We start from the raw sequence: 22,402 nt of genomic DNA, 5'->3' as shown, positions 1-22,402 counted from the left end.
GACAGCTCTGTGGACTCACTTAAGCTCCTCCTCTTGACAGCTGCAATTCAATTAATTAAAAAGAATCATCTATTCATCAAAATGTCAAATTCTTGTTAGTCTGAGGGACCAGTGGGCCTTCACTAATTTCCTTCCAGCAGCCAGGAGTGCATACAAAGTTGAGATGCAAATACATTTATGATTCGATAAACAGCGGAGGCGTATGAAGTGGCTTTCGCAGAGCTGACATAAGTCCATCACAATAATCAAAGCCTCTCACGGTTCTCATTCCTTCTCTCTCTAGGTTGACTAGATTGATTTTCTCCACCCACAGAGTCTGAGTTCTGTTTGAGAGCAAAACAGAATAGCTTTTGTGTGAAGAGCGACATGGCTCACTCACTGTCTCCCTCATCGCCTGCAAGCTTTGGATTATTTATCACACCTGTAATATTCTTATGGCAACAACAACTTGTTGAAAAGCTCACTGCTGAAAATGGATTGAATTTTGAAACGGATGTATTCACTAGAGTAAATATCTGATATCTGAGATCATGTTAGATTTTTTATAGACATAGTCTACTGTGACTTTTTCAAAATACTTTCCATAACATGCCTTTTGCAAAACATCTTTGACATTCTATACTCTGACTATTTTCATATTTTTTGACATTCTAAACTATGAATTTATTTTCATATTTTACTATAACTGTTTTTGACAGGCCATGCTAGGACTTTTTTCATTATATATTTAAAAATATATATATTTAGACTTTTTTCATGTGTTTCGACATACTATACTATGATTTTTCTATGACTATTTATTTTCATACCATACTACCTTATTTAGAACATTTTATAACTTTTGGACATTATTCAAATACTTTTTTTTTATTATTTTACAAACTAAACTATAAAACGGAAAACGGAATAAATAAAGGTTAATATTCTTCTATATCAATTTTTCTGAATATTGTTGACAATACCTTGACTTTTGCATGATATTCTTCAACCTACTACTATGACTGTTTTTCAATTTTTTTTCAACATACTATACTATGAGTTTTTAAATTAAATATATTACTTTTTTCATGATTTTTTAAAATAGTATGCTTTTTCCAATATTTCAACATATTGGAAAAGTCCCTTCCGGACAATACCGAGGACAAAAAGTGTGTTACGGATATAAGGGGGGACCTTTATCTAAAAGCTAAACTAGGACTGCGTACAAAAGAATGACAAGAAATAAAAACAATGCCCATGTTTCTGGAAATAAAGAAACATATCAGTCCAACAGAGAGGCAAAGTGATGTTTTTTCTGGAGATCCATAGGCAATAGAGGAAAAAAAGCTATATTGAATACAATATCCGATTGCATTATCCTTTAAAATAACTTCATCCAAAAGTTATGCAATTCTTTATGAAGTTTACAGTCTTCAGTGTGGTAATCATATTTGTGTCACTGTTCCCAGATCAGTTCTCATGAATAATTCTGCAAGCTCTCTCTTCAATGTGAACCTCAGTGTGCTCTCATGGTCCATCGGGGATAAAGAGGAATAACTCACTTGTTTCCTACTGCTATCACTGTAGCATCAGGAAAACTTTGTGTTTAAAATGTCTGATTAAAAAGGGGAAACATCAGCAATTTGACCCATTAAGTTCAATTCCTCCCGCACCATAAGGATGTGAAAGCAGCAGTGGCAGTTCTACGGGGTGGCAGCTGCCACCTCACAAAAATGCCTTGTCACCCCAGTTGGCAGCTTTTTTTTTTAAAGAAAAGTTGTGGGTCATCGGACATTTATGAGAGAAAATCTCTAATGTCCGAGTGCAAATGAATGCAGCACAAGACGCGAGCCTTGTAACCCCTCCCCCGGCCCTGGCGCGAGCATGGAAATATGATTGGCGGCGATTTCATTTGAACGGAGGGACAGCGCAAAACGAGAAGCATTTCGGACCCAAGTACACGGAAGGAATGAGGTATTTGCGGTCTACAAGAGACTGTCAGTGTGGCTGTACTCAGCATTGAATCAAAACGCACTAAAGCTTTAGATCTTAATACGTTTGTGAGGCGTTTTGCTGAACAAGATGGTAATCGCCACATTCAGAGTCATGCCAACTTGATGCTCTGCTCACGGATGACTCGATGAGCATAATAAACTGTTAAGATGATGTATGTGTCGGTGTATAACATGTTTCTTCTTTGTGGGGGTCTGCCCCCAAAAAACAGTTTTAAGTCATGATAAAGTCAAATAAGACGGTGTGTAAAACTACACCTGCCCAGCCAAAAAAAAGTAACCACTTTGATTTAACTAGGCCAGTAGGTAAGGACTTTCCACTGGATAATAACTGCAGCGATGTATATGTTTTTGCTGAATACACGTTTTTTTAACCCTAACTGATGCAGTTAGTCACTTCTTTAATGTTTGTTCTTTCTGATGTAAAGTCAAGGTTGTAACTGTTTGCAATGAAGTTGTGGGGCGCTGAACTGTTCGTTTGAATCTTTTGATATATGATAGTAATTACTTGTCTTTCAAATTTGAAGGAGGTGAGCAAGCATCTTGAGGAACATTCATCATTAACTCCTCCAAAAAATATAGTTTATTTAATAATAACACTGAATATGTGAATCATAACAGTGATTGACAGCTGATAGGAATAATATGATTGTTAATATTATCATATTAATTTAGACAAACATCGACGAGACAGTTCATTAATATACTTATTGCAGCAGTCTGCATAGATTTGGTACCCCTGCTGGTCTAAGAGTGAGACAAACTCATTCAGTTATTGTTCAGTTAAAATTCATTAAATTATGTCTGCCACCTTATATATTTATATGTAAGGCTTTACTGATGTGCCACAATAATGTCACCAAATGTTATTGAGTTAAAATATAAATATTGTGGCTTTCCAAGTTAACATTAATTGATATGACTGCGATTAAATCAGCATATACTTCTGCCAGGGGATGCCACCCCTGAAATTCTCCTGCCACCCCATGATTATTTTTCTAGATCCGCCCCTGGAAAGCAGTAGTATGATATCATCTGAAGGGAGATCAGGGTTATCTCCTCTGGATTTAGAGATTATTCATAAATAACAGAAACGAAAGATTTGCAAGATACAGGCTGTGGTGACTATTGCCATCTCTATGATAATATAACCATTGTAATGTCTTACCATGTAAGACAAATCTAACAAAAGATGCTTTGGAGTTGCATAATAGTAGAAGTATACGATCAGGCGTACTTGGGAATTAAAGTCTGTTGCATCAAGTCAAAAAATAAATGGCTGAAGTAAAATGCTGTACTGTGGGCAACTGGATGCATTGCATCAGGTTACATCAAAGAACTGAGTGGTTTCCAAGAATCTCATCATCAGACCGATGAGCTGATCCATGATCCTCAGAACAGAATGGCTGTCAGTGGTTCAGTAATAACTCAATGTCTAATTATCTCTCACAAACACTATCAGTGTAAATCTGCCATGTAGCTGCAGCGGGGCTCAAGAGGGCTTATGAAACTCCATGATTCACACTTGGTACTCCATCACTTTGCCAAAGAAGTGTGTAATTATGTGTACTGTCTAATAGCCAACCTTCTACAGAATGTATCATCTACCCGATCCACAATGTCACACAGCTGTGTTCTGCAAATGTTTGCAAAAAGTGACAGCCATAACCTTACCCAGCTGAGACGCTGTAGCTGCTATGGAAATGAGAGTGAGAGCTGTGTTTGCAATCTCAAATTGGGAATGAAAATGTTGCCCCATTAGGGCATAGTTGTGTGTCTAATAATATCGTCTCATCGCTGTGAATCAGAATCAGTCATAAATACTGGTTTTAGATTCCGGATTTCATGAATACATGATTTCCTCCTGGTTTTAGTGCACACAGAGGAGGAGGAGGAGGAGGAGGAGGAGGAGGAGGAGGAGGAGGCGGCGGCGGAGGCGAGGGGTCTGGGAAGAGGATTGACAGCAATGTATAATGCTCTGCCAGGAGAGTCTAAGAATCTGGAGTTGTCTGAATGAGCATGCAGATGCAGGCCACTCAGCACACTAAGCTCCTCTTTCAAAGACAGCTGCGCTTGATCTGAATCAGGGCATCTTCACAGGTACATTTAATCCATAATGTCCTGTATGTATCCACAGTGCTGTAAAATAAGACACTCCCTGGGGGTAAATAAACTATAAAGTGAACTTTTAATAAATAATTGTAATTCTGAAAAGTATATATATACACCGATCAGCCATAACTTTATGACCACTGACAGTTGAAGTGAAAAACATTGATTATCTCGTTAGAATGGCACCGGTCAGTGGGTGGGATATGTGAAGCAGCAAGTGAACACTTTGTCCTCAAAGCAGGAAAAATGGGCAAGCGTAAGGATGTGAGTGACTTTGACAAGGGCCAAATTGTGATGGTTAGACGACTGGGTCAGTGTATCTCCAAAACTGCAGCTATTGTGGGGTGTTCCCGGTCTGCAGTGGTCAATACGACAGGGACATGGGCGGCCAAGGCTCATTAATGCGCGTAGGGAGCAAAGGCTGGCCGATGTGGTCCGATCCAAATGAAGAGCTGCTGTAGCTGAATTTACTGAAACAGTTAAGGCTGGTTCTGTAAGAAAGTAGCTGCAGACCAGTCTGGGTGCCCATGCTGACCCCTGTCTACTGGCGAAAGCGCCTACAATGGCATGTGAGCATCAGAACTGGACCACGGAGAAATGGAAGAAGGTGGCCAGGTCTTGTTTTCTTTTACATAATGTGGATGGCTTGGTGCGTGTGTGTGGCTTACCTGGGGAAGACATGGCACCAGGATGCACTATGCTGGGAAGAAGGCAAGCTGGCAGTGTGATGCTTTGCGAAATATTCTGCTGGGAAACCTTGGGTCCTGCCGTTCATGTGGATGTTACTTTGAAATGAACCACCTACCTAAACATTGTTGCAGACCAAGTACACCCCTTCATGGAGACGGTATTCCCAAATGGCAGTGGTCCCTTTTAGCAGGATAATGCGTCCTGCCACACTGCAAACATGGTTCAGGAATGGTTTGAGGAACACGACGAGTTCTAGGTGTTGATTTGGACTCCAAAGTCCCCAGATCTCAATCCAATCAAGCATCTGTGGGATGTGCTGGATAAACAAGTCTATGGAGGCCCCAACTCGCAACTAAAGGACTTGGAGGACTTAAAGGATCTGCTGCTAACATCTTGGTACCAGGCACCACAGCACACCTAGTGGAGTACATGCCTCGACGAATAGGCAGGTGGTCATAATTGTATGGCTGATCAGTGTATATCCAGTCTAGATATTTCTGTTGATAAGGAACATAAACAAGAGGCCTGTTTAGTGTGGGTACTTTTACAGAGTGAGTTATGAAAATACTGTTGAAATAGCTAAAGGGGCCCTATTAAGCTTTTTGGGGATTTCGATTTCCTGTAGTGTTCTATAGGTTTGTGTGCATGTAAATGCTCTGAAAAGGCTGCCATCTCAAAGTTACCTACAGAGGGACTTTCTCTCCCACAAACTCCCTCCCTGCCTGGAATGCCTCGATTGTAATCCATTTTTATTTCCCTAACATTGTGACATCACTACTTAACACTTGCGCTGCTGTGGCTAGCACTCCAACACTTTGTACGTGATAGGCTAAGGGGCATCTCTAAGCGGTTGACCAATCAAAACAGAGCCGGCAAGCTAACCAATCAGAGCAGAGCGGGCTCTGGTTTCAGACAGAGGGTGAAAAGAAATACTTCAGCACAGGCGGTATGAGAAAAATAAAGCACTTTTTTGCATTAAAGCATGTAAACATGTCACAGTAAAGGCACAAAACTGACCAAACATGTATGTATAATCTGTAGAATATAGTAATTAAAACAAGTAATGACAGGGTATAGGAATCCTGAAGTCAAATGTAATACCTTTTAAGAACTTTTTTAAGACCCTATCCATACATCGCCACTTCGAGTTTTAACCGGTTACATTGGCGACACACTTTACCTCACATTTACTATATACAGTATTGATTGTCCTTCCTCCTTATCTTCTAACCATTTGGACGCAAACTTGCATTTCCCCATAACGATGTTGTTTAACAACCCGCGTAAACGGATCTTCGCGCGCTATCAAACAGTGAGGGTGCGATGTCCTGTTCGGATGACGTCAAATCCAACGGGATGCCATAAATAAACTCCAAAGAATCACACTACACACCTACGCAATGATTACATTCAGGCAAACTTTAGAATACTACCTCTTTGGAGAATGTATATACTTATTGAAAACAAGCTACAAAATGTAAAACCTTGGAAAATGCCGTTTACATTTTAATAGCCTTAATTTTCGCTAAAATTGATGTATCAACTTTTAATACTTTGTAAGACCCCGCGGACACCCTGAATGAATAAAACATTTAAATAGTTCATTAAAGTAACTGGAACAGATAATGAGTTAGGATGGTACAGTACTACTGAGGATACAACTCAATAGGGTCATTTGACCTAAAGTCAGTGCGCAGACCCTAAAGAACATGATCACATATCATACCAAAATACTCTTTATATAATGTGTAACGCTGTTTAGGATTTAGTAGGAAACTCGTCCTTTTCAGAACGTGTGAGAACATGACAGTGGCCTTTAAGTAAAAATGGGAGTTTAGATTGTCCATTCTGAGCTACTGTAGAAACATGGAGGAATAGAAGAAGACGGCCTGCTTCCTTATGTAGACAAGAGGGGCTCAAAGCAAAAAAATAACAATTGTTAGTTTCAGGGGGGCATAAATTAACAAAAAAGCTATGAGCAGATTCCGTATCTGCTCTGTTGATGAAGCGCTTCATCTGTTGAGCTGTAAGTGGGACCATGAGGAAAATTAATCAAATCCTTAATGTCAAAATATTCAAACCGCAGCGCAAGAAGATGAGTTTTGAGAGGAGGTAACTCAAGATGAAAAGGATTTTATAAATACAATTAACTTGAGCGCCTGAGTTCCCTCTGTTTTCTGAGAGCAGTGCTTGTCAATGGCTAAATGGATGATTGACCTTTCATGGCAAAATATTAATAGAGTGGAAATAAGTCAGTGGTTCAAGGTATAGTAATCTCGTCGTTTCTTAGAAAAGATTACAAATTTGTTTAAGGGCAGATACGACTAAAAACGTGAGGTCATTTGTAGAACATATGGATGAATCACATATTCTTGAATCTCGATCTTTCCTTATGCCGGGGTTTTGTAAACTTTTTTTTCTAGTTCTGCTTTACGCGTCCAGCTTTTTCAAAAGGATTGATTTAGAGAACAAAGGAATTCTTCAGTAGTGTTCCCGTCTGACCCAACATTATTTTACATTATCCAACCATTGCTTGTTCTAATAATACATTCACATTTTTATCGCTCCAAGTATGAGATGTTTTCCAGCAGAAAAGTACTCTCTATATTATGTAAATACCCCATGTTGGCGGGACATAGGGTGAGATAAAGCATAACAAAAAGTGGTGAAAAGGACCCCTCAGGAAAAGTTCACAGCGCTGCATTTGTAAGGCAAACATTGTACAATTTCTCTGAAGTTATTATGATGTGGTTGAATTGATTGCCTGGTTGGATGGGTAGGAAAGAGAGAACAGGGTTCATACACACCCAGGGAACAAAGGAGGCAGAAGAAGATTTGGAGCATATCTCTGGAAGAAGAAGAAAAAAATGCTAATAGTTTAAACATTTCACATCGCTGAGTGACAATACCCTCACAGCGTTCATCAAAGTTCAGACAAATTCAATAACATCATCTTCTACAGATGCACCAGAGCGGAGATGAGAGCTTGACTTTTATTTCTCTTATCTGCGTGTTATTTCAATGCAATGTAATGTAATGTAATTTCCACGCTTCTCTCATGCTTCACAATGAAGGCCTTTGAGCCAAATCAGCGAGAGAGAGGCTGATGGGGTGAAAACTGCCGTCCTTATCTACGTAGGAGAGTGGAACAGATGCGGATATGACTGTTATCATACAGCTCACTGAAAGAGAAGAGGCGAAAGATTAGCTGGGAAGGCCGAGAAGGAGGAGGGGGGTTCGGAGGAAGAGGAATGTGTGCTCCAATGTCAGGTTAATTGCAGGAATAAATTGTTTGGCAGGTAGGAGAATCCTAAACAACTTGTATTACCCCCCCATTAGTAAATATACTCAGCATCATCTTTCATTTTCACAAAGATATACACAGAGGCAGTCCTATTCTCGTGACTTGGCATCAATCACTTGGCTAAACAAACAAACAATTAGATGCAGCAACTACGAGCATATGCTCAGAGAAGAATGCTCATAAAGAAATACCACATTCGCTTTATGTCAACATTTTAAAGTCTGTTCAGTGTGTATGAGCTGATGGCTGGATCTCTTCAGTCCTATTGAATAACACAGAGCCGCTGATCAATATTTGGGGCAAAATCACTCCACTAGTTTCCCCGGTTATCATTCCAGCAGTGTCCGTCTGACTTTCTCAGGAAGACAATCACCTAAAGAGATCAAACCTGTAACCATGTGACGACCAACCTTTGATCAGGGGCAATCATACCGAATAAATGACACCGCTGGGTGGGACACTCTTCCTCTTTCTATCATTCTGTTTGCTCACGGTTTTTGGTTGCTGATTTTTGGGCTGCCTTGCACTTAGTTTGGTTTGTTTTGTTTCAGGTGACAATTGTGCTCACAATAATCACACACTGACTGGTAATGAGGCCAATGCTGTCCACAACATTACCAGGGAGCATAGCTTTGAATCTTTTGTTGCTTTTGACTAACAATAGTCTTTGTTGGTGATAGGTGTTGGACACACGTCTGAAGCGCTGTTGCCACCTATAATTAGTTTCGCATTCAGGAGTGTTTCACTGCTTTCGATGCTTTAAGTGGACTGCTTTCTTTCTTTTTTTTATTAACTTGCAAATGTTTATGTTCTTTTACCTTTAACTACATGTGTGTCTCTTCTCTCCCTCAAGATCCTGTGAGGGAAGCTTTGTGTTTTTCCTGCCACTAAGAATTATGGCCTCAAATCAGGGGAATCTAATTATGGAAGTGATAAGAGGGACAGTGGCCAGGGTGACGGTACCCCCCCTTTGCAAAGGGGCAGTTCCCCACAGTTCTGTTGTTCTGGCGGTAGGGAGGAAAAGCCAGTATTTGTGGGCTGAGCGGGACCCAATCTGTAATCCGAGTGTGGACCTCATGCAAAGATAGTGGGAGATTATGCAGAGGACCCTCAAATAGTGGCCTCAAATCAGCTCTATCTTTTGAATCTATCACACCAGTCTCCTTCATTGATGCCACCAGACCCTGATTATGTATCCACCCTGGCATTTGAGGGGTTAGGAGGACAAAGGTCAGGGACAAATCTGGTTCTGGTCAACAAATCTGGCACCTGAACAGCTACCTCTAGTTGCTTCCTTTTTGAGTACTCGTGGTTGGGACTTTGTTTTTAAGTCAGTCAGTTCTGGATTCTGTCATCAAATAGGCATGCTTGACCAATGAGAGAAGGAAGGAGATTATGGAGTGCACCAGTGTCGGCGGTGCAGTGCCAGAGGGTGTTGGGCCTCTTTGTGGCTGCTGCCCAGTCTGTGACACTGGGCCTGTTGCACTAAAGCCCGCTCCAGCTTTGGTTTGAACGCCAAAAGGTCTGCCTTCCCAAAAACACTTGTTCCATGGCAGCCTCCGAGTCTTCACATGATTGATGTACTCACAGGATGTCTAGGAGGCGTTGCTCTGGGACTGGGGGCTGTAGGGTGATAATAGCGCAGGTTTGATGGGGAGGTTCTGTTCAGAGTCGTGTCATGCACAGCAAGAGTAGCATGAAAACCGATATTGAGGAAGTTTAGTCTGCCCTGAGAGACATCCTCTGAAGTATAGACAGGTTATGGTGAGGACAGACAGCACGGCGGGTTGGAGCCTCCGTCCCTGGACAGAGTGTAACAGCTGCTCTTGTGGGCTCAGTCAAAGGTCAAAAACATTTGTTTTATATTCTTTTGAAGAAAGCCTCTCATATAACAACATAAGAACATTGACTGTGTCTCTAGCGCCGAATCAGCAGCCCTAACAGCTAAAACAACACTTGAGGCTCAACATGGATCCAACAAAGAAGCCACCAGTGACTTGTTATCGTGTGCATCATCCCCAAAACAACAAAACAAGCAAGTCATTCATCTCTCTTTATTTCCTGTGAGGAGGGTTTCATAAAAGCAGTGCCAACATAGTGAGCAGTCACTGACTGCTGATCCAAGTTTTAAAACTGTGCGTTGCAAATCTGTGTTGATAGCACAAGTGTTATAACACACACACAGTATGACCCCTAACAAACACAGTAAGGCCACATCACTATTTGCACAATGACGGTTACAGTACAAACTGTGTGTGATTGTGATAAAGCTCATCGTAAATCTACAAATTGTGAAGGAGGATGAAAAGGTTTAGACAATAATTTACAAAATAAAGCAATGTCAAGTCAATCATCTTTAAATGCCCATCAAATATCGCTTTTAAACCAAACGGTTTATCAGAGTACCAATAATTACAATATTACAAAGTAACCAACTCCTACAGCAGTGATTCTGTACACAATAACCACATGCTGCTATTGTGCATGGGTCTTGTCCATCCCTTTCAGTGATCACATTACTAAAAAAATGTTTTAATCCAGTCTTTCTCCACCTTTGTCTGTTCAACTGAAGACATTTTCATTCTCAAACTAAATAATCAAGTTCCTGATACAAATGCTGACATTATGCTACAGCTACATGTGAGTTTTTAACATATTCTAGTGCTGTATATGGTTTATAATGTTGGTACAGTATGTTGTTGATATTAAGAACCTGCAATGAAATCTAACATTTTTAAGATTATTTTCCAACAGGAAGTCGCCAAATCTCAAGTGTTTTAATCATAAAGTAAAACAAGTCAGTTTGGGGTTTTACGGAAACTGAACTCACACCAAGTGCTGAGTGCATATTACCCACAGTGCCGCGTGGTACTTGTGCTGGGAGCTAGACTTAGTGGCCCCAGGAACAGCCGCAGGGGTCTCCACAGGCCCTCTTCCTGTCCCAGAGGGTGTGCAGCTCCTCGGCGGTGTGTTGGGGAGACGACAGCATATCCAGGTAGCACTCCTTCTCACACAGCCAGCCGGGGTCCTGGGCAGTGGTCCGTGTTAACATGCATATTCTGATTTTGTTATCAGCCATACACTGGTTAATGTCTTACTAAAGTTTGATTGTTAACATGAAAAAACTGAATCGCAGGCTTTTTTCCCCCTCTATTCATTTGACTGAGCCGAGACAGGCTGTGTCCCAGCGGATCGGAGGCGGGGCTTATGCTCTAACGCAAGTGTGTATGCTCTCTGGGCCTGAGTCCCCGGATGATCTGTGTTTTTTTGTTCCTGAGTCAGGCCATTTTTGGCTTCACGCACCACTGAGCGCCTTTCAGTGAACTGGGCTGAATTCAGTTCTCTTCATACATCCATGGTTTTCAGACTCCTCAAGCACATGCTTTTACAAGTCAGGCTGAGCTTAAAAGCCTAGTATACCATAGGGAATGTGCCATTTTTATTTAATTCAAAATAAACATACCAGTTTGTTAAAATTATAAAAAGCACAACAATTATAAAGTCAAATAGTGAATTACTAGTGAAAACAATCTAATTGATTAGTCCTGTTTTTGCCATGTATATCAAAATGTTTCAATAAGATTTGAGAGAAAAGGTTTAAGAAATTAAAAATAAGAATGTTTATTTGTTTTAACTTCTTTTAGTCTCTCTTTGTTTTACAGTTTCTTTCAGCATGTTCTACAAGTTGAGATGAGAAACCATGATGCTTGAATATGATGTAATTATAGGGAACATGTTATCTTGATCGTTTTGTTTTATTTACATTTATATTTAAATGTTTAATATTTTGTTGTTTTTATTGACATTTGCATCTTGAACTTATATATCATACCTGTCATATATGCATTTTTTTACCCTGTCATCTTCCTGAAGAATATGTTACATCTTTCCTCTCTCTAATATATCTCAAAGTCAGACATTGAATGCCTATATCAACTTGATATATAGTGTGCTATGAAAACACCTACACATACAAAGATGGAAAAAGTGAGACTTCATCTTACCCGACAAAATCTGATGAATTGAATTCTATAAATGATTTGCATTCCATTTCTTTTACCTGATATTTCTGTGGTCCAACAGCTGCCATCCATATCCCCATGCTCACATCTTCTCCCTGTAACAAGACAGGACAATTCCTCACATTATGATCAGGATTATTTACCACTGTAAACACTCTCTGGGAATCACTACCTGGTAGGCCTTCAGTTTATCCGCATTACTGGCAAGCCACTGCACCAGGTCACGAGAGACCACATAGCCCGAACCGCAGGCGAACGCTGGGTAGGCGGGACTCGGGTACTCCAGCTCCTGCCACTTCCCAATGCGGTCCACTGCCCAGCTCTGCCTGAAACTGGGTCAGGACGGCACATTATCATCACTTTCTGTCTCCCTTTCATCGCTTTGACAGAGCAGTCCTGTTTCTTTCATCTTAAGTTCAGCTGATCAAGTCAAGTGGATTGAAATCACCAGCAAAATATACAGTCAACAGGCTCAGACAACAAATCGTACTTACTTCCCCCACCAGAAATTGCTGCGCTTGAGACCCTTGTGGTCAATCTTCATTAATACTGAGTCCACGTCGATGTAACAATCATCATCCGTCTTCAGCAGCAGATTAAAGTCAGCGTTTCCCACAGACCTGTCAGAGAGGGAATTTGTAACCTTAATTAAAGCCCACCTTCTGATTTTTTGGCAATACCCCTCAGTGGATTTACTTTTAACACTAGAACCGCCAGATTTTTTTATACCTAAAACCACCACCGGGTTCAAATTGACCCGGTATTAGAATGCATTGATTTTCAAGGTAAAAGTATTGCTTTAAAAAGAAAAATGGTCCTGTGGTATTTGGTATTCTTGCAATTTTGTTAAATTGTTTCGTTTATTAACGCTACAACATAGCGTTTCGTGAGGCGGTTGTCGTTGTTGATTGAAAAGCAAACAGCTGTTTGCTGCGGAGCGCAGCGCGAGCAGTCTCCCGTGAGCGGGAGCGCGCTCCTTCACTACAGACTGTCCCTATCAATATATCTATCTCTCAATCTATAAGGAACCGCAGTAGACAAAAGGTGTTGCTATAGCAACACGTCATGTTTGTTTACATGCTAAATCAATAGCGTGAAAAGGGGTGGGGTCAATATGACCCGCTGCTCGGAAATAGGTATAAATGGCAATTTTTTGGGCGATTTCTTCAATCTGACTTCATATTGACAATTTTTCAGTGGCGTTTTCTCCAGGAAGCCAAGGGAAGCCAGGCTTCCCCTGTTTTTTATGATTGTAGTTATATAATTTTAATAAATAAATAAAAACATTATTTGTTGTGTGTTGCTGCCGGCCCGTCTCTCCCCCATTCTCATTGAGTATTTTACAAAGAGTGAAACAGCGCCCCTCTAGATGTTATGGTGAAACAGTAGATTGCACAAAATGATACCGGGTGCTGTAATCACTCATCTGGTTACGTTATTACATTGACCACCACACCCCCGACCCAAAAGAAAGGACGTATTATTGGCTTCCCCTCATTTTTTTCCCACGCCACGCTACTGCCATTTTTAACAACATAGGGTGCTACATAACACACTTTCAGGAAAAGTCACGGACTGGGAGACTTTAATATTTTATTGAAAAAAAAGTTACATACAATAAAAAACAGCTCTGGGTCAAATTGACCTGATTGGCCGTTCTAGTGTTAAATACCACGAGAGTGAAGGGGCAGTGGGTCTTGCAAATACGATCACTCGCTAGATTTTTCTACCTGATGACTCACAACTGTAGATTTCCTAACTGAGTGATTGCAATCGTGTTTCTAACAGCGAGACACTTCGAGGCGACGACACACTTTCATTTCAGGTGGCTGATTTCCTCAGAGGGCCCAGGCAATTTGGAGACAGAAAATCGAGTCATTAGCACTTGTCTTACCATTTATAGAACTGAAGCAGTTTGGAAGGCACGTTCCTGTAGGTGTCTACCACGTCTACGAACACAATGTCTCCGTGCCGGAGGCTCTCCTGCTGCAGGGCGGTGTCCTCCTCCCTCAGCCTGGAGGCATGGCGCTCCATCCTGGCCGGGCGGCCCCGCAGGAGCCCCGACAGACCGTCCTCATCTGAAGTGGACATAGAAACAGAAACAATAAGAGAGTTTTCCTCTGAAAGAAGATATTAAAAGCTCTTTGATTACATTAAGGCACTTCTGAGGGATAATGTCTTAAATCACTGAATGGCAAAACTCTATATAACAATTTGTTCTTTTCCACAGGATGAATAATATTTTCTGCTAGCAGAATATTGTGTGAGGACTTCATTTTGTTTAACTCAACATGGGTACAAAACGATTCCCAGATAAAGGCAAATGCATGTAAAAATCAAGATTGAAAATACATATTCATTTCCATTTAGCATAGACGCTGTAGCCCTGAGCTGATAAAGGAGCTATTCTCATAACCAGCCAGAGTGATTTAAAAAAATCTAAAAGTATGCTGATTTGATATTGATCGAAATGTATTTACAAAAAGCTCAGTATTAGTTATTTTGCAGGACCAACCATAGATAGTAAATGTGAACCCTCCAGCCAAACCGGGAAATCCTAGTGCACTTCTATGAGGCAATAAGCCCTCGGCGATCTGCAATTTAGGAAATCAGAAGAAAAAAAAGGTTTGCTTTCTTTCACATCACTTTAAAGGGAATATTCTGAATGTATTTATCTTGAGTACATGGGTACGTACAGAGGAGATCTTGAGGACACCTCCTCCGTCATTGAGCTGCACAGAAGACGAGTTGACCGTGGTCAATCCAGCAGAATCCAAATTCTCCCAGACCAGTGTCCCCTCAAAACCCTGCGTGGAAAAAAGTCCTGTGAAATCTCTTTTTGGTGTTGCTTCCCGTGCAACAAAGCATATCTATTCTGTACATTTACGTGTTTTTATGCACAATTAGCAGAAACATGATAAATGAATACTGTAAACTTTGGAAAAAATAGTGTATCAATAATAGCAGGTGGTACACATTATTTGAAAGGTATTATGCAGATTTTCTCAAAATGGTTAATGGTTCAAATGTGCGATACATTTAGATAAAGGAAAGAAGTATTACCAAACAAATTATTGCCTATAGCAGGCATGGCCAAGGTCGGCCTGCGTCAGATTTAATATGGCTCACAGCTTCGGTCTTAGAATGTATTATTTATGGCCCGCTATCACTGTCAAACCAAACTGAATTGCCTTTGTTTGGGTTGCAACTGGACTCTTTGCTAAAAGCGGATTTAACTGTATATATTGATCTGAGGAAGAATGGACATATGATTTATTTTGTATTGCAGATCAGTGATGGGGGAGATATTTCCCGAATTAATTTGTGTATGGTTTGACTGAGCAATTTATTTTCAGTATTTTAGATTATTATTTGTCAGACCTGATTCTGACTAGCAACCTCGTTAATTAAAAATAGGTAAAACCCGCTATAAAGTTTAAGGTATTCCATATATTTTGTTCAATGTTACCTGACATTCCAGATATGAATGAAAGGCAGAATTGCATTTTAGTGTCTTTTATTTGGTTACATTGCCATTTGAAAAATAAATATAATTGTGACCTTGAACATTTTGATTTAATAGTGTGTTACTTTTATGTTTAAAAGATGTCAAAAGGGAGTATTGGCCCCCCGCGCATATTCACATTATCAAATCTGGCCCTCTCTGAAAAAGGTTTCCACAACCCTGTCCTATAGCAATTTATTTTCTGTTGGGAAATAATTCATTAAAATCATTGAATATGTCATTTCCTGGTACACTTCCTAAAAAGAGCTATGTTTAATACTCTGAATATTTTTGACACAATTAGTTTGTTGTGTTCGCCATTGGATCATTATTTTACAGAACTGCTCCATTTAAATAGAACTTGCAGAAAATATTTCCATGAAATATCCAAATAACAGGGGAGAGTGTCAGTTGGCGGACTTGGGCTCAAAATTGGTAACCAGGATTTTAGAAATTCTGAGTACAAAACTGACCTTGGGCAAGATGAACTGCTCCACTGGTTTGTACCACACCCCGCTCACCACGGTGCCGGTGCTGATGGCACTGAAGCGAGCCGTGACCACAGCCTCCTGCAAAGAGCACACACTTTTACCACATAAGAATTAATCGATAACAGTTTTCACAAACGTAACTTCACCTACACTGAATACTCCTGCTATCTTTAAGACAGTAACTTTAGTAAGTGTCTTTCAGTAAACACCACCAGCACTGAGTCCTCCAGCTCCCCCCAGGCTGTGTGTCTAGCAGCCTCCAAAGGAACACTCATACGGGACACATTATGCTCAGAATAGGGCTGCTCAATTAATCATATTTTAATCGCTATTACAGCTTGCAACGATTACGAAAACAACGTAATTGAAATAAAACGATAATTTTGTTATTATTATTGTAACTTTTTTTTTGGTTTTTCAGTTGAATTACACTTAAAGTTCAGGGTAATCAACTGCTAAACATACTGTTCAACATTTTTTTCTCCAATAAATTGATGTTTTCAAAGTAAATGGATAATCGTTTTTAATAATCGTGATATCAATTATTGACCCAAATAATCGAGATTATGATTTTTGCCATAATCGAGCAGCCCTAGCTCAGAGGCGAAGGTGGTGTTACCTCCTGGTCGAGCTGGAGAAGCTTCACCGTCACATTGCTTTGAAGCTCGGGCTGGGTCCCGCTGGGAAACACCCCCAGCCTCGTGATCACCACTGGGTGGAGAACTTTGAAATCCAGGGCGATGGCAGACACGTCGGAGGGGGCGAGCAGCGAGGGGTCAGACACCTTCACGATCTCTATCTCTGCATCCGGCCCCACCACTGGCACAGAGGGATGGCAAAGATTACTGTACAAGCAAACGTGAAATGTATTACAATTCCAACATGCTGACCGTCGCTTTTCAGTGACGAAGACCGAGTTATTCAGGGAGAGGGAACACATTCGGAGAAGAAGGCAGATTCTGGTAAAGCTACACCATCAGCACTTTGAGGAGCCGCTGTCTTCAAAGCGAGCTTCTGCTCAGTGAGTGTGGTTTCTTAATTACAAAAGAGCAGTTTATTACCCAGGAGATCAATGAAAAGATCAAGGCTGTTAAAGGGAAGCAGTCTTTTTTTACTTTATATGCATTCTACACAAGTTCTGCTGTTCACGCCAAACAATTAGAGGCCAGGAATCACAGACAAGACAAAGCAGCACTTTATCAAACCAACTGTTTCTCACACAGGCCGAGTGGAAGTGCGCTGCACCAGTCTGTGAGGATATATATTTAAGTATCAATTAATAGTTTTAGCACACTTAACAAAAAGAGCCATAACAGCGCTTGCCAGCATTTTTGCTAGTTTATTCTGGGGGGAAATAAATAAAACTTTGCATAAATTCTTAATAATAAACAGCAATGTAAAGTTATTCACTATATATATTTTCTTTAAAACAAAATCTAAGAATATCCTTTATTGCTTACAGTTTAACAGTTAGTGATGCAATGTACAAATCAAGTCAAAAAGGCTGAATCTGAAAGGCTGAAAGTAATTTGCATTATAATCAGTTGGTTATCATCAAAAATATATGCAAACATCAACATCGATCAACAACATCCAGTATAAAAGCTTAAATTCACATTTGAGAAGCTGGAAGAGCTGAGACAATTAACAAACACAGAAAAAGGAAAAAAGAAATATCAGCCTTGAGGTCACAAAATCTATTTAAATCATCGAGATTTTGACTTTTATCACCAGTACAAAGCATGCACCTTGTGTTGCTGGCAGATCAGAGTCTGAGTAACTAATTAGCATTCACCTTAGTTCTAGTCACCAAAAAAAAATCCCTAATGATGAATGCAGCACAAACATATTTCAACAACAATTAATTGTCCATTTAATGTGTGCTTTGACCTGAATCCTGAGTAAGGTACCCGACTGTGTGTAAAAGCAGCAGTTGTCTCTTTCTCTTCCAATCACAACGAGCATCTCGCTCCAAAGCCGCCTTCAAGCCTCTGATTATGAAGCAAATCACGTCAACAGTTACGACCATTAACCCAGCGGAGAGCAGAGAACAGGCTGGAAAAATAAAACATCACCATGACCCTAAAGGCCGCCGTCTGAAAAAAAGCGTATTCTGATGAGCGGTAATTATGTTTTCATGAAGGCAGCAAACACCAAACTGACTGAGAGAAGTAGTGAATCACCTGAATAGAGCGGGCCCTGTGAAGGTGAGAGACATAACAATTACTGTGGATTTGACAGTGAGCCCGTTCAATTAATTCCTATATGGTGCGTCAGTGCTTTGTATAGCTTTACTTTGTAAGTGTTAGAAGGCAGTTCTAGTTAGGGCTGCAGCAGCTGGGAGAGACTTTGCTTTGGCCTTGGGTAAGGAAAGGAAAATAATGGTGTCCTTGAGCTGTGGGCGAACATGAATAAAGGTGTTTTACTTATTTTCTGAACATGCATTCTTTCAGCTCATCTATGTCCCATCCTGTTATTCAGCCTCCACTCTCCTATTGACGATTTCACATGCAAGGGAGCGTCTCTTGATATTACAGCTGCAGATGCCCCTTCATTAGTGGGTGAGGCTGACTATCATTTATATAATTTTTACCTGGCTTTGTAAAGTTCAGGAGGGAGCAGGAGTATGGATCCTCTCTGTCCTCCTCTGGAATGGGACACCCATGTTCTCCGACAATGAACTTCACCCCCACTCTGAAAATCAGCACAATCACACTTTTGCAATTTCCCCCAATATTAGGCTGTAGGATTCCTAAAAAATGTCCATCTATCCACCCTCCGTTGCCATGGTTACTGAGGGTTGCTTAAAGGCCATCACACCTTATCCACACTCAGATCACTGAATGAGAAGGAAATGGACAGAAAGGAAGAAAGAAAGAGAGAACAATACTGGCCTCTGGTCAGGTAGAGATAAAAGGTTTAGTTTGGGCAGTCAGTTATTTGCTCAAACCCGCAGGCTTTATTTCCACCGTATGAATCTGGCCTTGAAAAAAGAGACAGAAAGAAAGAGAACCAAGAGATGAAGTTGGAGCTCCACCCTACAGACCTGAGCTGGAAGTGAGGGTGGTCTCGGATGTAGCCCAGCCAGGTCTGCCTTATCGCTTGTCGCAGTTCATAATGGTGTCTTGCTGACAGCACTCCCACCAAAACTTCATAGAAAGGTAACGATTCATCTGTATCAGAAACAAAAAGCCATGCAAAACATATTGAAATTAAAAAACAAAAAAATATGTAATTTGTGATCCAGTGATGAGAATGTGAAGATAGGGATGATAAATGACCAACAGTCGGTGACACCGATAAGGCAACAACCAGAGATAATGAAATAATATACACTTTGAGGCATGCTTGATTTATATCCATCTCTGATTCCGACACATCCGATTGTTCTCATTCTACCATCATGCATCAAAAGGTGGTCACTATATTCCTCTGATTTAAAAAGCGGGTTCACCCCTCCAGGGTCCTCCTGATCATACGAGACCAAACTCCATTTGAAAGCAGCGCAGAGATCAGTAGTTGTAACAAGACAGAGATGTTCAGCTCACTTCAGTCTGTTTCAGACATTAGACTATCCCAGCAACGCCCAGCCCTACTGAACTGTAACATTATTTTCACACACACACACACACACACACACACACACACACACACACACACACACACACACACACACACACACACACACACACACACACACACACACACACACACACACACACACACACACACACACACACACACACACACACACACACACACACACACACACACACACACACACACACACACACACACACACACACACACACACACCATTAAACTACCTATTTCCACACAAACTCACAACAACAACAACAACAACAACAGACACAACGGGGCGGTAAAGGCAAAGTTAGCAAGCCGCTCGAATGTCGAAAAAAGTTGCAAGGCTTTCGAGGTAAAACCCGAGAAAAGTACCCGAGTGTGTGTTGTTGTCCAACGGGCTGGAGGAGGGTCGTTGTGCCAACCACAAGTGCACCAGGACGGCGACAGCACAGGGCAGCAGAATGAGGGCTAGCCTCAGCATGGACCCTTCATTCGCCGGAGCAGCCTTCAGCTTTGGCGGCGCTGAGCCTCTTCCTGAGCCGCACTGCACGGTGTGAGCCGCTCCGTGTGTGCTCCGCCGGGCTCTCACCACCGCCTCATGTCTGCCTCCGCTGCAAGGAGAGATAGACCAATGGGAGACGAGCAGCCCTGCCGCGGTGCACTCTGGGAAAACGAGTTCGACGCACTCCAGCCAATCAAAACAGTACTGTGATGTCGAAGGTACAATAAAATATGAATAGGCTATACAAATTGGTTAGGATATAATTAAACTTGTTCTGTGTTATAATTATTGTAATGTATATATTAATACTATTATTAACAGCAATTATATAATAAAAGTTGTCATTGTAACCAAAACATAACAGCTGACATATCATTTTTTTAAGGGGTTAGGGCATGAAATAAAAATAAATTAATATCCAGATAAGAACAACAAAAAGTATAATAAATCTAGGGTTACATAGCATTATTATCAGCAGTAGTATATTTCCATTCTCAAAAATGGTATGTTGGTTTATTCTATACATTTTATCATTTGAAACATCTCCATAAACAAATAAAGCAGGTATACAAGTTTCATATTTAAAAGGAAACCAAATGTTATTGTAAGCACAAAACAATGCAAATAGTTTATCACATGTCCTTAGAAGTAGTGAGCTATAAACAGTATCTCTAAGGCATGTTTATAACATAACATTTCAGTTTCTTTGTTGGGTTTTGCTTCAGTCCAAATTGGGAATTTTCTAATCAGAACCACATTCTAAGCAGAGTAGAAAATTAAGATACAAATAATGTTATCTATCTACAAGACCCAGGCAACGTGTTGTAGCTTTAAGATTAGAACATAACTTTATTAAACCCGTTACTCTGTGGTGCATATAAATAATTTAAAATGCAATCTATTGTGCATGGCGAGGGGTGTTTGAGGAGGATTTCTTCTGACTCTGAGAGCCCCAGTGTTCCTGCTGGAGAGGAAGAGAGGGCCAGACACCAGGAGCACCTGCTGCCATGCTGTAAACATTTCATTTGTACAGATGTTAATAAGGAGTGTTTCACACATGTTATTTTAGTCATTTTAAAACCCTCTTTCAGTGAGAAATAATAACGTAATGGAATACACTGGCATGCAACAGAGTATGCCAATGTTATGAGTAGAAATGCTGAGTGTAGATAAATAATCTCATCAGACATTAGGACTATTTTCATGTATTTTGTGCACACTTTGGGGGCTCATTGTTCAATTTGGAAAATTGCTCCAGCACAGATTCCCGATGTAGATAACCAAGTGCCCTAGGGATAATTACTTTCCTGTGTATTATATAATTATTTTTGGAATCATATTCATAGATGTACTCAGTACAAAGATGTAGTTCTCTCTCTGCAACACATTATTCATTTGAAAGGAAAAGGCTATTCATAGCATGTTCTGGGTTTCTCCAAACACAACCTAACATCCTGCTTTGCTGCGGTCCCTCTTCTAAGCATAGTTTGTGGTTTTGTTCCCCACTCTGATCTTAGTTCATATGTTTGTTGAAACCTATTTATGCTTTATTAACGCATTCCAATCTTCTTTGTTGCAGTGTTCAGACACTTTTTCTTCCTTTTACAGATCTATAAAGATGTATTTGTATCTAGTTATGTCCCACCTGAGAACTAAGTGCATTCCATTTACTATTGAGACATACTTCTTGAATGTCTGATTTTGGTTCATAAAACCAATTTGTGAAAACAATGTTCTTATCTGAATTTGAAGTCTAAAGAAAGAGGCTGCTTCTGTTGTACAGACAGCAAAGCCCTCTGGGATTTGATTTTGGGCTATATATATATATATATATATATAAGTCAAATTAGCTTACTGCAACAAAAAAAATTGTTTTTCAATCCTAAGTATTTCATTTATTTTGTATAACCTGAAAAATATTTAACTAAACATCCAACAATTACTTTTAAAGGTAGGGAAATACAAAAGTAATAAACAATTATTTATTCAGCTAATGTGCTTCATTGGGACTGAACGGGTGAAGTCGGATCAGATAGTTTGACAGCCGATCAATGTGGATTATATTCTAATTCAAATATTGCTTGCTTTTTATTGGTGAAGGGAACATTGGGACATTAGGATTTTTAAGAAAAGTCCCACCCATCCCAAACAAAGAAAAACAGACCAAACTAAAGACATAAATACAGAAATCTCTCAC

General features: G+C 40.3%; 1 protein-coding gene across 1 annotated transcript; it reads right to left on the bottom strand.

The window, feature by feature from the left end:
• Positions 1 to 10,136: 10,136 nt before the first annotated feature.
• On the bottom strand, positions 10,137 to 20,302 carry b3galnt2 (beta-1,3-N-acetylgalactosaminyltransferase 2). The gene is made up of 12 exons (XM_034100835.2): positions 20,076 to 20,302; positions 19,162 to 19,288; positions 18,709 to 18,809; positions 16,735 to 16,934; positions 16,098 to 16,193; positions 14,816 to 14,926; positions 14,635 to 14,713; positions 14,014 to 14,197; positions 12,614 to 12,739; positions 12,292 to 12,451; positions 12,158 to 12,214; positions 10,137 to 11,125 (listed from the first exon to the last, which is right to left on the bottom strand). Exons 1-12 carry the CDS (start codon positions 20,182 to 20,184, stop codon positions 10,988 to 10,990), a joined length of 1,488 nt encoding a protein of 495 aa, XP_033956726.1. The 5' UTR covers positions 20,185 to 20,302; the 3' UTR covers positions 10,137 to 10,987.
• Positions 20,303 to 22,402: the final 2,100 nt, after the last annotated feature.

Source organism: Pseudochaenichthys georgianus, chromosome 15 (assembly GCF_902827115.2).
Source record: "Pseudochaenichthys georgianus chromosome 15, fPseGeo1.2, whole genome shotgun sequence".
NCBI lineage: Eukaryota > Metazoa > Chordata > Actinopteri > Perciformes > Channichthyidae > Pseudochaenichthys > Pseudochaenichthys georgianus.
This window is presented reverse-complemented; position numbering and strand designations above follow the sequence as displayed.